Source organism: Scyliorhinus canicula, chromosome 7, assembly GCF_902713615.1.
Source record: "Scyliorhinus canicula chromosome 7, sScyCan1.1, whole genome shotgun sequence".
Lineage (NCBI taxonomy): Eukaryota > Metazoa > Chordata > Chondrichthyes > Carcharhiniformes > Scyliorhinidae > Scyliorhinus > Scyliorhinus canicula.
In genome coordinates this window covers 117285551-117303606 of record NC_052152.1, presented here as the reverse complement: position 1 = coordinate 117303606, position 18056 = coordinate 117285551, and the positions used below count along the sequence as shown (strand labels likewise).

General features: G+C 46.3%; 1 protein-coding gene across 3 annotated transcripts in view; it reads right to left on the bottom strand.

The window, feature by feature from the left end:
• The window catches only part of mcf2la (mcf.2 cell line derived transforming sequence-like a), a 250504-nt gene that overhangs the window by 54252 nt on the left and 178196 nt on the right, over positions 1 to 18056 (bottom strand). For all 3 annotated transcript variants that reach the window (XM_038802762.1, XM_038802761.1, XM_038802760.1), the window contains exons 12-15: positions 15581 to 15772; positions 12293 to 12458; positions 6468 to 6556; positions 1322 to 1398 (exon numbers count right to left, since the gene is read on the bottom strand). In XM_038802762.1, coding sequence (XP_038658690.1) covers positions 1322 to 1398; positions 6468 to 6556; positions 12293 to 12458; positions 15581 to 15772 — 524 coding nt within the window. The remainder of the gene's footprint in view (positions 1 to 1321; positions 1399 to 6467; positions 6557 to 12292; positions 12459 to 15580; positions 15773 to 18056) is intronic.

The window sequence follows — 18056 nt, the reverse complement described above, 5'->3', positions numbered from 1 at the left end:
AATCCAAAGTAAAGGGTGTCAGATTTGACAGCACCTTCTAAACCTGTGACATCTGCTGTTTAGAAGGATGAGGGCAACAGACACATGGAAACATCAATATCTGGAAGATGCCCGCAAAACATATACCATTCTGACTTGGAAATATAGTGCCGTTTTTTCACTGTCACTGCTTTAAAAATCCTGGAACTCCCATCCTAATAGCACTGTGGGTGCACCTACACCACAGGGACTGCAGCGGATCAAGAAGGTGACTCACCACCTTCTCAAGGGCAATTATGTGTAGTTTTGGTGGATTGGCCATGATCAATACGTGGAGTTTTGGGGACAGGGAGTGGGCTTTGGTAGGGTGCTCTTTTGGAGGGTCGGTGCAGACTCGATAGGCCAAATGTCCTCCTTCTGCACTGAAGGGCTTCTATGGAATTAGAGATGGGCAATAAATGCTGGCTTAACCAGCGACACCCACATCCCATGAACGAGGCTGTTAAATATCAGAGGAAGGTCAGACAGTACCCAAGGGACACCCCATCTTCACTGAAACAACTATTCATCAGGTCCAGACTCAGCTTTCTTACATGCTGGAGGTGAATGGTTTTCTCAGGAACAAGTTCAGCTGCATTTGTTAAAGGCAAACGTTGTTTATCTAACCGTATTGGGTTTTCTAATGAGGTCGGCGAGAGGGTCATGCAGTTGTTTTTTGTGTGCACAGGCTTCCAAAAAGCATTTGATAAAGTGCTACATAACAGGCTTGTTAGCAAAGTTGATGACCATAGATTAAACGCGACGGAGGCTGAATGGGTGTGAAGTTGCCTGGGTGATGGGAAACTGAGATAGGCAGGGTTTACAGGCAATTCATAGGCCAGTGGCGAACAACATGTCGGGCGGTTATAAAGCAGAGATGTACAGTGTTTTCTTTAATTTTTCAACATCTTTGTACTCTCACAATGGGAGGCAGTGGCGCAGTGGTATTGTCACAGTACTAGTAATCCAGTGACCCAGAGTAATGCTCTGAGGATCTGGGTTCGAATCCCACCAAGGGAGATGGTGGTATTTGAATTCAATAAAAATCTGTAATTAAAGGTCTAACGACGACCATGAAACCATTGTCAATTGTTGTAAAAACGCATCTGATTCACATGTCCTTTAGGCAAGGGAATCTGTCATCCTTACTGGTCTGGCCTCCATGTGACTCCCGACCCACAGCAATGTGGTTGACTCTTAAATGCTCTCAAGGATGGACAATAAATGCTGGCCTAGACGGCGACACCCACATGCCATGAACGGATAACGAAAACCCCTTATGAATACCAGTTGCTACTCTCACCTTCTTAACACTGCAAGGTTCTCCTCATCATCAGAGGAGGAACATTTCCTTCCCTCACCTTGCTCTTTCATCTCAATCTGCAGAGAGAAGGAAAAATACTGTCGGAATTCAGCAAATCTACTGCAGTCTCAATAAATGAGGGAGGCATAAGCAGGGTGTCACATTAAAATCACCCAATGCCTCTGAGAATACTCTTATGAAGCTGAGAATAAATGCTTCCGGCTGGCTACCAATCAGGGCCAACAGTAGATGTGAAAATTACACTCAGTAAGATGAGAGTGGTTCACCCTGCGCAGTAATACATGCTTTCTCTGCTGAGAAAAGTGGTTAGATAACGTGCAACATGAATAAAGAGGAAGCTGTGGATGTGCTGTACTTCAATTTCCAGAGGTCATTTGACAAGGCGCAAGGTTCAAGATTACTACATAAAATAGGAGTTCACGGTGTAAAGGGGTAACATATTAACATGGGTGGAGCACTGGATAGCTAACAGGAAGCAGACTCTCTTGGTGGGACCACATTTTGAGTATGGTTTACAGTTTTGGTCTCCTTCATTCAGAAAGGATATAATTGTGTTAGAAGCAGTTCAGAGAAGAATCACTTGGGTGTTCCTTGGGAAGTGTGGGGGGGGGGGGGGGGGAAGGGGGCGGGGGGAGTGTGGGTTATTTTATGAGGAAAGGTTGGACAGGCTGGGTCTGTGTCCATTGGAGTTTAGATGAATGAGAGGTGATCTTATTGAAACAAAAAAGATCCTGAGAGGACTTGACAGGGTGGATGCTGAAAGGATGTTTCCCCTTGTGGGAAGGGTTAGAACAGGTTGATACAGCTCAAAAGTAAGGGGTCTCTCATTTATGATGGAGATTAGGAGAAAATTATTTATACAGATGTTTGTCAATCTTTGGAACTCTCTTCCCTAGAGAATGGTGGAGGCAGGGTCAATGAATATTTTTAAAGTTGAGGTAGACAGATTCTTGACTAACCATGGGGTCAAAGGTTATTAGGGGTAGGTGGTATTGTGGAGTCGAGGCCACAATCAGATCAGTAATGATTTTATTTAATGGCGGAGCAGGTTTGAGGGGCTGAATGGCCTACTCCTATTTTGTATCTTTGTCTGCATCACCTTTCTCCTGTAAGTGCTAATTTTCCGTTTGCGGTATACAGTAAATTTAACAGTGGATATGGCATTACTTTCACACACTAAATTTCTAGCATTTTTGCCAACCAATAACATAGTTCAATTGCATTATGCCCATAAAACTCAGACTTGTTAAATAAACTTGCGATGAAGCTTACGCAGCAACCCTCTGTTTACCCTATGAAATGAAAAATGAAAATCGCTTATTGTCACGAGTAGGCTTCAATGAAGTTACTGTGAAAAGCCCCTAGTCGCCACATTCCGGCGCCTGTCCGGGGAGGCTGGTACGGGAGGCTGCTATGGAACCTTATTCAAAACATCACACAGAATTCCACAAACTATTGTGATGAATGCAAGAAATTGTTACATATATATTTAAATCTGCTGCAGTAATGTTAATAAGGAATCTAGACTGAGTGTCTGCTAAAGCCGTAATTACGGTGCCGTAAGAGTGAGGTCATCATTCATTCCAACTACTTACTTGGTTAGAGATAAAGGGTGAATGAATTAGTGTTGATATTTTGGATGGTTCCCTGGGCTATAGATAATGTGAAGGATTATGTTTAATCCTAGCTAAACAGGTCATGGGACATCTTAGTGGGATACAGAGGATGTAACTAATGGGAGGGGCCTGGTCTGTCCGTATGTTTGCAGTTTTGCCAAATGCTGATAGGTTGAGCAGAAGGGTCTGACAAGACAGAAACGTACTGAATCGGCTATTGAAAGGGTCTCGCTTCAAAGTCTCTACACAGCTAAGCAAGTCAACCTGTTTTGTTAACTTAATTTATAAAGTGGCATTTGAACTATATTGGGGTTGCTTGGTTGAATATGTGTAGGAAAGTATAGGACATGACCTAAAGTTTTCCCTTTTATTTAAGAACTGTTTAACTGATAATTATAAAGTTATTTCTTTGTTGTTAATATGGTTAATTCTGGGTCCAAATTAAAATTTGTTTTAACATATAAGATACCTATTGATCAGAGTCATCACTCCTGGGGTGAAGTATCCTTCCCTCACAGTTTACCAATTCCAAATTGCTTGGGGTTTCTCGTCCGCTAACCCAACATAAATTGGGTTCAAGTGTGGTATTATAATATAAATTGGGGACTGGTCCGCTATCCTTTTTTGTTTCCTTTTTTAAAAAATTTAGAGTACCCAATTCATTTTTTCCAATTAAGGGGCAATTTAGCATGGCCAATCTACCTACCCTGCACATCTTTTGGGCTGTGGGGGCGAAACACACGCAAACACGGGGAGAATGTGCAAACTCCACACGGACAGTGACCCAGAGCCGGGATCGAACCTGGGACCTCAGCGCCGTGAGTCAACAGGGCTAACCCACTGCGCCACCATGCTAACCTGGTCCGCTATCTTAACATAAATTGGGGACTGGTCTGGTATCCTAACATAACTTGGGGACTGGTCCGATATCCTAACATAACTTGGGGATTGGTCCGGTATCCTAACATAAATTGGGGATTGGTCCGGTATCCTAACATAAATTGGGGTCTGGTCCGATATCCTAACATAAATTGGGGATTGGTCCGGTATCCTAACATAAATTGGGGATTGGTCCGATATCCTAACATAAATTGGGGATTGGTCCAGTATCTTAACATAAATTGGGGATTGGTCTGGTATCCTAACATAAATTGTGGATTGGTCCGGTATCCTAACATAAATTGGGGTCTGGTCCGGTATCCTAACATAAATTGGGGTCTGGTCCGATATCCTAACATAAATTGGGGTCTGGTCCGATATCCTAACATAAATTGGGGATTGGTCCGGTATCCTAACATAAATTGGGGTCTGGTCCGGTATCCTAACATAAATTGGGGTCTGGTCCGATATCCTAACATAAATTGGGGACTGGTCCGGTATCCTAACATAAATTGGGGATTGGTCCGATATCCTAACATAAATTGGGGACTGGTCCAGTATCCTAACATAAATTGGGGACTGGTCCGGTATCCTAACATAAATTGGGGTCTGGTCCGGTATCCTAACATAAATTGGGGTCTGGTCCGGTATCCTAACATAAATTGGGGTCTGGTCCGGTATCCTAACATAAATTGGGGACTGGTCCGGTATCCTAACATAAATTGGGGGCTGGTCCAGTATCCTAACATAAATTGGGGATTGGTCCGATATCCTAACATAAATTGGGGGCTGGTCCGGTATCCTAACATAAATTGGGGTCTGGTCCGATATCCTAACATAAATTGGGGATTGGTCCGATATCCTAACATAAATTGGGGTCTGGTCCAGTATCCTAACATAAATTGGGGACTGGTCCGATATCCTAACAGAAATTGGGGTCTGGTCCGGTATCATAACATAAATGATCAAGCTGCAACTGCAAAGCTATATTGGACAATACAGGATTAGTCAGGCAGCAGGGGAGATTCTGATTGAATAAGAGACTAGAAGGAAGAAGGTCCTCTTCCCAATGGAGGAGCAATGGGTTCCAAACACATCTGTCAAGGTTGAGGGAGGCATAAAAAAATTCCATTGATGCCAACCTATCCCCAGGATCTAATCTGATCAAGGTAAGACACCCTTCACATCACATTCTTCACACGGCCCCCGCAGGGTCCTACTTCCCAAGTTGAGCCAATCCTTCTTCCTCGATCCCCATGGTCCCCCACAGTCAGCAGGGAACCCCCCCTGCTCCTCCTCACACTCTCAGTATCAACGACTGAGCTTGCAAAGCTCTTCCTCACAGTTATACACATGAAGTTAAGCTGTCTCATACATCTTCAAAACCTTTGCATGGGGCACAGATTAACCCGCTGCCATTATGACCATAGGAGAATCCGGCACCTATAACAGGAGGGAGGTGGCCACCAACACTGACACCATTGGAAGAGGGCAACGTGTACACAGACAGATACTGGACAGAGCATCAGAGAGGGTCAGCCTGGAGAGCAGGTACAACGGGCTGTTTGGGCATATGCCCTTCCTTTTCTCTTCCCACCTAATCTCCTCAGGATTTGGAATGTAAGTCTGTAAATATGGGAGAGGGAGCTTCAATTGCAGCTTTCAAAGGGGTCCCAATAAGCCCCCATAGAGGAAAAATGAGCAGGTTTATGTGGAAAGGGCGGAGGAAGTGGGATTCGTTGAGTGGTTCTTGCAGATAGCCAGCACAACAGGCTGAGTGGCCTATTTCTCTGCTGGGGGCCTGCCAATGATTCTAACTGCAAACTGTCCAAGCAGCAAAAAGAAACATCATTTCATACAAGCAAGATGCTTTCCCAAACATTTTACTGTTTCTCCTGCGTATCCGAGGATCCATAATAATTGGAACCGATTGTCTAACTTACACCAGTTACGGTTTGTGCGAAAGAGCAGGGATTAGTAATGCGGGCTGAGGAAATGCAGGTTTTCAGGGCTGTAGCTCTCTCATTTGTCCTTTAAAGTGGCTCCTGCCCATTTCTGCTGAGGGAACTTGGCTGAAGAGACTGGATCCAGTGGGATGGCGAAAATTGGCACTAAGTCAAGATGGCTGCTTGGAGTGACCATTTGAACTGCAACACCTTGTACTCCAGTAAGAAATGTGACAGCAGGGACCACAAATACGTAAGAAAGATTCTAACCATCTGCAACCCCCCCCCCCCCCCCCCCCCCCCACCTGTCTCCTCTTCACCCTCTGTTTGATTCAATTGTTTGCCATTATCCTCTTCTAACTACTGAGGACAAGATGTCTCTACAAACTTTGCATGCTTATCATTAATTCCCTAATTTATTGGGCAGGGGGAGTTGGTATTCAAGAAGGGTAATACACCTTCTCAATTGTTCACTTCCATGTAAATCACTCAACATGTGGATACCCACCTGAGGATCAAGTGAGGTGCCTGACCAGAAAACCATTGGTTCCATACCAAAACCAGTCAACTAATTTGTGATGGGTACAGATCAGCATTGCTAATTAAATGATGCTGCGGTACTGGTCAAGTAACACATAGTTCAGAGTTACCAATGCTCACTGCTTCTGAAATTTTGAGGTGTACCTTTGAAAGACTTTTGTTTTTTTTGAACAGATTAATCTGAGTTACATTTGCTTTGTGGTTGTAGTTGGGATCATTTCCTTTCCTGTGATCTGAAAGATACAAATAAGTCAAATGAAACTTCAGACTGTTTCTACAAAAAACACATTCTCAATGGATAACAGTTTATTGTTCTCAGCAATGGCAGCCAACCTGGCTAACTATCCATTTGTAAACTAAGCTGGCTAACTATCTAATGGTAAACTAACCTGGCTAACTATCTGATAGTAAACTAACCTGGCTAACTATCTGATAGTAAACTAACCTGGCTAACTATGCATTGGTAAACTAACCTGAATAAGGTGGGTGAACTTGCAGCATGGGTTGGTACCTGGGACTTTGATGTTGTGGCCATTTCGGAGACATGGCTAGAGCAGGGACAGGAATGGTTGTTGCAGGTTCCGGGGTTTAGATGTTTCAGTAAGCTCAGGGAAGGTGGTAAAAGAGGGGGAGGGGCAGCATTGTTAGTCAAGGGCAGTATTACAGTGGCAGAAAGGACGTTTGATGAGGACTCGTCTACTGAGGTCGTATGGGCTGAGGTTAGAAACAGGAAAGGAGAGACCCTGTTGGGAGTTTTCTACTGGCCTCCGAAAAGTTCCAGAGATGTAGAGGAAAGGATTGCAAAGATGATTCTGGATAGGAGCAAAAGTAACAGGGTAGTTGTTATGGGGGACTTTAACTTTCCAAATTTGACTGGAAGCGCTGTAGATTGAGTACTTTAGATGGGTCCGTTTTTGTCCAATGTGTGCAGGAGGGTTTCCTGACACAGTGGGTGAAATTCTCCCAAAGGGAGACAAAGTGCTGACGCCGGAGTGAAAACCGGAGTTTTTCACTCCGGCGTCGGAGGCCGCTCCTCGCCCCCTATTCTCCCACCCCCAGGGGCTAGGAGCGGCAGCGCGTCAATCTCGGGCCCCGCTTGCGTCAAAGCGGTGCCGCCTTAATGACGCGCCCGCGGCGCCTAAATGGCGTCACCCGCTCATGCGCAGGTTGGCCGAAGCCAACCCGCGCATGCGCAGTTGCCGGTCTTCCTCTCCGCTGCCCCGCAAGTCATGTCGGAGTGATCTTGTGGGGCGGCGGAGGGAAAAGAGTGCGTCTTTCAGAGATGCTGGCCCGACGATCGGTGGGCACCGATCGCGGGCCAGACCCCTCCTGAGCACCCCCCTGGTGCTCGATTCTCCCTCCGCCCCCCACAGGCCCCACATGCAGTGGTCGCGTGCTGTTCACGCCGGCAGTGACCAGGTGTGGTTGGCACCGGCGTGAACCGGTTGTATTAGGCAGGCCGCTCGGCCCATCTGGGCCGGAGAATTGCCGCTCAACCGGAGAGGCGATTCTCCAAGCGGCCTGTTGCAAAGCGCGACACGCCGTTTTGGGAGGGGGGGGGAAGGGGAGAATCGCGTGCGGGTGCCAGGGCGGTGTGGCGTGATTCGCCCGGCACTCCCACGATTCTCCCACCCGGCGTAGGGGTCGGAGAATTGCGTCCAGTATGTAGATAGGCCAACAAGAGACGAGGCCACAATGGATTTGGTACTGGGTAATGAACCAGGACAGGTGCTAGATTTGGAGGTAGGTGAGCACTTTGGTGATAGTGACCACAATTCAGTTACGTTTACTTTAGCGATGGAAAGGGATAGGTATACACCGCAGGGCAAGAGTTATTGCTGGGGGAAAGGCAATTATGATGCGATGATGCATAGGATGGGAAGGAAACTGCAGGGGATGGGCACAATTGAAAAGTGCAGCTCGTTCAAGGAACAGCTACTGCGTGTCCTTGATAAGTATGTCAGGCAGGGAGGAAGTGGTCGAGCGAGGGAACTGTGGTTTACTAAAGTAGTTGAATCACTTGTCAAGAGGAAGAAGGAGGCTTATGTAAAGATGAGATGTGAAGGTTCAGTTAGTGTGCTCGAGAGTTACAAGTTAGCTAGGAAGGACCTAAAGAGAGAGATAAGAAGAGCCAGGAGGGGACATGAGAAGTCTTTGGCAGATAGGATCAAGGATAACCCTAAAGCTTTCTATAGGTGTGTCAGGAATAAAAGAATGACTAGGGTAAGAGTAGGGCCAGTCAAGGACGGTGGTGGGAAGTTGTGCGTGGAGTCCGAGGAGATAGGAGAGGTGCTAAATGAATATTTTTCATCAGTATTCACGCAGGAAAAAGACAATGTTGTCGAGGAGAATACTGAGATACAGGCTACTAGACTAGAAGGGCTTGAGGTTCATAAGGAGGAGGTGTTAGCTACTCTGGAAAATGTGAAAATAGATAAGTCCCCTGGGCCGGATGGGATTTATGCTGGGATTCTCTGGGAAGCTAGGGAGGAGATTGCTGAGCCTTTGGCTTTGATCTTTATGTCATCATTGTCTACAGGAATAGTGCTAGAAGACTGGAGGATAGCAAATGTTGTCCCCTTGTTCAAGAAGGGGAGTAGAAATAACCCCGGTAACTATAGACCAGTGAGCCTTACTTCTGTAATACAGAATTGGCTGGCTAAAAGAAGACAGCGAGTGGTAGTGGATGGAACGTATTCTGCCTGGAGGTCCGTGACCAGTGGTGTCCTGCAGGGATCTGTTCTGAGACTCTGCTCTTAGTTTGCTGATGACACGAAGGTTGGCGGAGGGCTGTTACAGGTTACAACAGGACATTGACAGGATGAAGAGCTGGGCTGAGAAGTGGCAGATGGAGTTCAACTTAGATAAATGTGAAGTAATTCATTTTGGAAGGTCGAATTTGAATGCTGAATACAGGGTAAAAGGCAGGATTCTTGGAAGTGTGGAGGAACAGAGGGATCTTGGGGTCCACGTACAAAGATCCCTCAAAGTTGCCGCCCAGGGTGATAGAGTTGTTCAGCAGGCGTATGGTGTGCTGGCTTTCATTAACAGGGGGATTGAGTTTAAGAGCCGCGAGGTTTTGCTGCAGCTTTATAACACCTGGTTAGACTGCACTTGGAATATTGTGTCCAGTTCTGGTCGCCTCATTATAAGATATGTGGATGCTTTAGAGAGGGTGCAGAGGAGGTTTACCAGGATGCTGCCTGGACTGTCTTTTTAAAAAATAAATTTAGAGTGCCCAATTCATTTTTCCAATTATGGGGCAATTTAGCATGGCCAATCCACCTAGCCCACACATCTTTGGGTTGTGGGGGTGAAACCCACGCAAACACGGGGAGAATGTGCAAACTCCACACAGACAGTGACCCAGAGCCGGGATCAAACCTGGGACCTCGGCGCCGTGAGGCAACAGGGCTAACTCACTGCGCCACCGTGCTGCCCTCTGCCTGGACTGTCTTATGAAGAAAGGTTGAGGGAGCTAGGGCTTTTCTCACTGGAGCGAAGAAGGGAGAGAGGTGACTGATAGAGGTGTACAAGGTGATGAGAGGCATGCATAGAGTGGATAGCCAGAGACTTTTCCCCAGGGCGGAAATGGCTGTCACGAGGGGACATAATTTTAAGGTGATTGGAGGAAGATATCAGGGAGATGTCAGAGGTAGGTTCTTTACACAGAGAGTGGTGGGTGCGTGGAATGCACTGCCAGTGGAGGTGGTGGAGTCAGAGTCATTAGTGACATTTAAACAACTCTTGGACAGGCACATGTACAGCAGTAAATTGAAGGTTAGGTTGATCTTAGATTAGAAAAAGTGGTTGGCACAACATCGTGGGCTGAAGGGCCTGCACTGTGCTGTACTGTTCTATGTTCTATGATTACCAGATGAATAGTTATGAACAGAGCACAGTGGGGTTATAGAAAGACCATCTCAGCCACTTCATTGATTTTAGGACATTCTTTGTGATTTTGTTGACCAATATGATCATCAACAGACATAGACCTTAATTGACACACTTACCAATCTGCCAGTAAGCAGACTCTGTTGCAGTACCTGCCCAAAACCATAGGGTTTGTCTGTGTAGGCCTCTGGATGTTAGACAGGCAAAGCCATGCAGGGTGAATATTTGAACTGCCACAGCACACAAGGTTATGCACCAAGTTCTGGAAAATCGGATTAGAATGGATAGGTGCTTTATGGTTGGCGCAGACACGATGGGCCAAAGGGCCTCATTCTGTGCTGTAAAACGTTATGACTCTATGTCATCTGCTGCCAGTATGCCATCAGTGGTTCTGTAGTGCTGGATTTGCACATCCAGTGCCAACAATAGCCTGAAGCAGGGCAGCACGGTGGCGCAGTGGTTAGCACTGCTGCCTCACGGTGCTGAGGTCCCAGGTTCGATCCCAGCTCTGGGTCACTGTCCGTGTGGCGTTTGCACATTCTCCCCATGTTTGCGTGGGTTTTGCCCCCACAATCCAAAGATGTGCAGGGTAGGTGGATTGGCGATGCTAAATTTTCCCTTAATTGGAAAAAAATGAATTGGGTACGCTAAATTTCTTAAAACAAAAGTGTGGCCAGAAGCTTGTTGCACATCCTTGCAAACATGTTGATGATGCGGTCGAGTTACACAAGAGGACAAGTCCACTTCATCTGAATCTCACACAGCAGACCACCATCCATTTTTAACAGAGGGTGCGGTCAGTGTGTTGAACGGTTATCATTTGCTCGCACCTCTGGTTTTATTGTTGCAGTAGAGAACTTTAAAATTTGGATACTGCTTGACCGGGTGTCAGGGTAGGTCAGAGAGCACAGCTGGATGATAGGAGACGACAGGAGAAACGGGACTTGGTGAGAGTTAAGGCAGGGGCAGCAGAGCTTAGGTTTACAGAGGGTAGAATGTGGGAGCCAGGAATGCATTGGAATAATCATGTTTAGAGGCAAAGACAAGATTGAGGGTTTCAGCAGCAGATGAACTGAGATGGATGAAATCAAGTGACGTCACCGAGGTGAAAATTTGTGATCTTAGTGATGGCACAAATGTGTGTTCGGAAGTTCAATCCGAGACCAAATGCAACAAATTGCAAACATACTGGCTTAATCCTAGAATGTTACCAGGGGAGGGGGTGGAGTGGAGTCAGGAGGGAATGGAGTTTGGAATGGGGACAAAAGCACTGGCCAGGATTTTCCAGCCCAACACTCCCTCCCCCCAGCCCCCCCTCCCCCCCCCCCCCCCCCCCACCCCCCCAGCCCCCCCGGATGTGGATGAGAAACAGTATTTAAAATCGATTAAAATCACTAATTTCAAAACTGCACAAGCTCGACAATAGCTTTTTACAGGTTTTAACAGCTGGCCAGCAACATCAAATGGCACAGCTGAGACAGGGCAGATGTTTCCAGAGCCAGGCTGTGCAGATCGCTTGAAAGGAACAATGCTGCCAGATGTGCTAGTGGCAACTGCTGACTCCTGGGGCAATGTGATGATTTGTGAGCGATGATTAACTGACCTCTGGGAGATCAGAGCTTTCCAAAGGAAAGCAAAACCTTGGGCATAAACACAGCTGTGGCACATACATCGCAGTGTGTACGTTCCCCAGTGTTAACAATATAAGTTTGGGAAATATTTCTATTTTTACGGTTTCAATTAGCAGCAATTCAGGAGCAGATGCCTTGTGAATAAGGGGACATAGAAACTTCAGTCAGTATACAATAAGATGGCTGTTTCGTTAAACGTGAACAATTAATAATCGGCGTGCATCTGCTAGGTCTTTCTAGCTTTTAGTCTAACTGAATGCAAGGGTCTTTAGCACTCCTGGAACTGCAAATATAATCGACACAGCAACAGTGTGAACTCTAGTTACCAGGGAGTAAGCTCAAGTTAAATTACAGCATCCACAAGTGCTGTCAATTATTTAATTGACTTGAAATCACATGTCAAGAAATAGAAAGGGCTTTTATATTAAAAAGGCCAAACTATACCTGTCCTTGGGGAGAGGATGGGGGATCGTGGGACTCCTTCTGGGCGAGGAGCCACTGGTTGTACTGGACGTGTTTGTTTAGCGGCCAACTTCTTGAGGCTTATTCGACGCTTTTCAAACATCTCTTCCATCTCCTCTTGTTTCTGGAAGGTTTTTAAGACACGTGCCTGCAAGATGAACAAAAAGATGTGACACTCGCACAAGAATAATGAGCCATAGCTCTTACCTCAATTTTTACATTTCATCCCTTCTTCGTTCCCCCACACATCCATATTCCTACCTCACCTGGACTGTTCCAGTGTGCAGGAATCTCTGCAACATTCCCCCACATGTTCTAATGTGTAAGGATTCCTGTCACTCTCCTTCATCTGGAATAGTCAGGCATACATCATTCTCTTAAGCATATTGTTCCCTATTGTATACTTCCAAACCTGTGACCTCCACCATCTGGAAGGACAAGGGCAGCAGACACATGGAAACACCACCACCTGGAAGTTCCCCTCCAAGTCACTCACCATCCTGACTTGGAAATATATCAGCCGTTCCCTCAATGCCACTGGGTCAAGATCTTGAAATTCCCTTCAGAATAGCACTGTGGGTGTACCTATACCACACGGACTGCAGCGGTTCAAGATACATAAATAGATACATACATAGAAGATAGGGGCAGGAGGCCTTTTGGCCCTTCGAACCTGCTCCGTCATTCATCATGATCATAGCTGATCATCCAACTCAATAGCCTGATCCTGCTTTCTCCCCATAGCCTTTGATCCCATTCTCCTCAAGTGCTATAGCCAGCCGCCTCTTGAATATATTCAAAGTTTTAGCATCAACTACTTCCTATGGTAATGAATTCCACAGGCTCACCATTCTTTATGTGAAGAAATGTCTCCCCATCTCTGTCCGAAATGGTTTACCCTGAATCCTCAGACTGTGACCCCTGGTTTTGGACACACCCATCATTGGTAACATCTTCCCTGCATCTACCCTGTCTAGTCCTGTTAGAATTTAAAAGTCTCTATGAGATCCCCCCTCATTCTTCTGAACTCCAGCGAGAACAATCCCAACCTCGTCAATCTCTCCTCATATGACAGTCCCGCCATCCCTGGAATCAGTCTGGTATGTAACCATGTATTCGTTATTGGTTCTTCTCTCTTTATAATATATACTTCGATATACTATTCCATATTGACATAAGTGATCCAGCAATAAGGAAAGGTATTCAGTTTGTTATGGGCCAGGGTTTAGAGAACCCCAAAGGGTATCATGGAGTTCACCTGACCCACAACTTTTAATAGATTGTGGTATGGGGAGCACACGGCCCACTCTACAGGTGTGGTACAGCAGAAATCAAAAAGTATTTTTTAAAGAAAAACAATGTTTATTCTATGAACTCAAGTTAACCTTTTAAAAACATACAGTGAACATCTTAACAACCATTAATTTAAATACAACCCCCAAAGAATACAACACTAAGTAATCCTTAATAATTTCCCAAACAACATCTAGACGACAAAAGAAACACCTTTTAACAGAAGCACATTAGGTTTACATTCACTACGGAGAACATTTATAATTCTGAATTCACCAAATGATCAAGAGATAGTCTTTTCATGGCAGAGGGAACAGCAGTACACCTGCTCTGTCTGGCTTCAGCTCCAACACTGAAAAGAAAACTAAAACAAACCCTGCAGCAAACAACCTAAAACAAAAGTAAAAAGCTGACAGCCAGCCCAGCTCAGCTTCACCCACACTGACATCACTGATAAACACTCATTTCTTAAAGGTACATTTCTTAAACACCCATTTCTTAAAGGTACATTTCTTAAACAACCATTTCTTAAAGGTACATTTCTTAAACAACCATTTCTTAAAGGTACATTTCTTAAACACCCATTTCTTAAAGGTACATTTCTTAAACACCCATTTCTTAAAGGTACTCTCACATGACAAGTTAAAAGTTACTGTTCATCAGGCTTAACAGTTGAACTCAACGATATCAACTGACTGCCTCTGGCTTATTTGATTTTTTTTTAATATTGCGATTATTTCAGGGGATTTGAACTCCTCAGCTCCCTCTTGGAATATTCTAAAGTGAGGGAATTCCTCACGGTACCGGGGTGGAGGATTGACGATGGCTGCTGACATCTCTGGACGGATTTGCGAAGGGGTTTCTGGTGGAGCCCCCACAGCAGAGATCCAAATACATTGCGGTGCCCCTGATGTTTTTACTGCCCTGTAATAAGTGGAGCTTTTAACCACAAGTAGCAGGGGCTACTTGTGCCAAGAGTTTCCGCCCCTGTGCTCTCTTAATGTGAGGCATTGAGGTGAACCGCCATGGAAGGGGATGCAGGTCAGCCTTATCTCAGGGAAACAGCCTGGTGCATGAAGAAATGTGAAACAGATTTTACATTTTTAAGATTGAACCTTTACTCAGGAGGTCAAAGTGAATGTGATTGGAGTCAGGGGTGAGATGGGAGCCTGGGCAATATCTACCCCTTCGCCTCATTCCCTGGGCAGACACAGAGTTCTAAAAATAAGCACCTAAACAAGGAGCCTTGTGCCTGCTCTACAATTCAATAATATGGCCGATCTGATGTGGCATTGTCTCAACATTCCTGTCTGCCCCCCATTCCCTTCTCTTCCCCTTCCCCCACCCCCCCCCCCCCCCACCCCACTACCCTCCCTTCCCCACACTCTTGATTTTCCTGCAAATCAAAAATCTGTCTAACTCAGCCTTCAAAACATTCAACAACCCAGAAATTCCTCCTCCATTTTAAATTGTTTTTAAAATGTGACCCCCCCCCCTCCATTTGAGGGGGGAAACATCCTCCCAGTCTCCATCCTGTCAAGGCCCTCAGAATCTTTCAATAAGAACGTTTCAATAAGATCACCTTTCATTCTTCTAAACTCCAAGGAGCTCGGCCTGTTCAATCTTTCCTCATCAGACAATCCCCTTCATCTTAGAAATCTGCCAAGTGAACCTCTGTGAGCTACTCCCAATGCGAGATATTCCTCTTTAAGTGAACTCACCAAAACTATACATCGTCCTCTTGGGGTGGTCTTAACTGAGCCTTTTCGGTGCACATGAGCAGATGGGTGCCGGGGCGTTGCTGCTTGACCCACCTAACTAGTGCTGGAGGATCTTGATATGTGCAACCTGGGCCTAACCACAGGGAATTGCATGCCAAGGAATCTGAGTCACAAGATCGTTAACTAACATAATTTACAGGTGATCCAGTTTCACTTGGTTTCCATTATGTACTCTCCAATACTTTCAAATAATTACCATGAGTTCACTTCCAAGGATAGCTCCATACTCAATCGTGATCTTACTGCGATCCTCCAGCTTCTGACCTGAGGCCGTGTCCAGGTATTTCTCGATCTCCTGCAGGGCCGCCTCTGCCCCATCCTGGGACTGGCACTTGTCAACAGGTTGTGAGGCTAGCAGGTAAATCCCTGAATCACACCAGTGCATGGCCTATGGAAAGAGGAGACAGTTCAATCAGTGCAGGCATCAAAAACCAACTGACTTGGTTGAGATACATCTTTCAGTAAGCCATTGATGCAGGCAAGCCAATATTCATCGATGTTAGTCTGCAGCCAGGAATAATGGACAAGGTTAGCACCAAGAAGGGTATCAAGCTGCAAAACTACCCATCAATTCCATTGTCTGTTCACAATGTCTGTGTGTGCTTGTGTCTGTGTATCTATCTATGTGTCTGTGTGTGCATGTGTCTGTGTGTGCGTGTCTGCGTGTGCCTGTGCCTCAGTCTGTGCCTGTGCCTCAGTGTGTGTCTGTCGATGTGCGTGTCTGTCGCTGTGCGTGTCTGTCGATGTGCGTGTCTGTCGGTGTGTGTGTCTGTCGATGTGCGTGTCTGTCTGTGTGCGTGTCTGTCTGTGTCTGTGTGAGTGTGCCTTTTTCTAACAAGCTGAATCTCTTTTTTGTAACTGCAAACTCATTAAATGGACCAGATTATTTTGCAACAGGGCATCTAATGACATCTGCTGTTAATTAGATATGCCCTTGCACATATATTTTTGGGAATTTTGTGCGTGACAACGTGCTGGAAATGTGAGCGGATAACATTGCAGCGAGGAAACTTGACACACCTGGGGCATGAATGAGCAGGGCGATCAACTGTGTACCTCCTTAAATAAACAGATGACAGATTGTGAAGCTCGCAGCACAAGGCAGGAATGCAAATCAATGTGGGTGAATTCAATCTCAAATCAGAAACAGAAAGAAATAAAGAGCAGAATAAAAAAGTTGGACTGGGAGAGAGAAAAAAACTGACAGAGGAAAAGTAAAAAGAAAATTCCAATCGAAAATTTTAATTCAAAATCAATTTTCAGTGTCAGAAAGGTTGATTGGCAGTAATTAACATTTATCACACTGTTGATAGGATTTTAAAACTGGAATGAACAAGACTTTAATAATAATATAATATATATAAAATAAAAAGAGAAAATGCTGGATAAACTCAGCCGATCTGGCAGCATCTGTGGAGAGAGAAACAGAGTTAATGTTTTGGATATAACCGATCATTCGACAGAATTTGCTTTTATTTGAGTAGAGAAGACTTTGGGTGGGATTCTCCGTCCAGCAACCCGGGAATCGCAAAGCGCGACTAGGTGGAGAATCGCGCATCACCCGAAATTTGAAGCCAGCGCCGGGAGCCCAATGGGATGCCAAGGTACGGTGCCTCGACAGCGACGGACCTAGTTGGGCAATTGCCATACTAGCATGCCCACCTTTCACCCCTGTAGACAATGGATGTAGGTATTCAACCAGGCATGATTGGAGGAGGATGCGGGGAGGGCAACGATAGATGAGCAGGCAACAGGGCCACCCTGTACGGGACACCCTAATCGCATCCAGGTTCACCAACAAGGGGGCCTGACCGGTGCCAGCTCAAATGTCCCTTCCCACCCCGCCCCGTGATTCCGACCCACTTCACTACAAGGTACAAGCCCTGGGTTGGTAGGATGAGTCCATGGGTCTGGTCCATGGGTTGGAGAATGATGATGACCCGCTCTGTGAGGAGCTCTGGTCCTCCGCATCATTTGACGAGGCCGGACACCTGCCTTTGGTAGCACTTCCCACCATCCGCCCGGGTGATCCCTGTATGCAGGCTGACCATTCCATCACATGGTCCCATCGAACTCCCTGGGTGGCGGAGGTGTGAACGAAGTCTGGGGGGGGGGGGGGGGGGGGGGGCAGGGATGGGTACCAGGGTGGCATGTGATGGTGGGTCATGCACTGGGTAGCCCCAACATCATGGTGCCCTCACATACCTAGCTCCTCCGGGGATGATAATAGGGATGGTCGCTGACTGCCCTGGGGGCTCTGCCACATGCCACCCACCAACTCCCATGCCCCACAAAATGGGCCTCCCAGCCCCCACCTGGCGTACCCTCAGCACCAGCCCAGCATCCCTCAGAAAGAGCACCGAGGCAGTTCGGAAAATTATTGAACAGGTGTTTACTGTGGTATATACAGATATTGTGCCCTCGCCCCTAATACTAATCTATGTGCTTCACCCACGCAAACTTAATTGATATCTCACTTCCTGGCCTTACTTGTCCTAATGCTCCATCTAGGCCCGTCACAGGCGGCACATAGAGGCGGCCTGATACAAATCTTGCCATGACCAGAGTCCCTTTTGGCAGCCGTCCTCTGGAGCGACCTTGCCTGGGCGGGCCGGGCAGTCTTTCGGGTGTCCCAGGTGACATGGTGTCACTCTGGTCTGCCCGGATGTGCC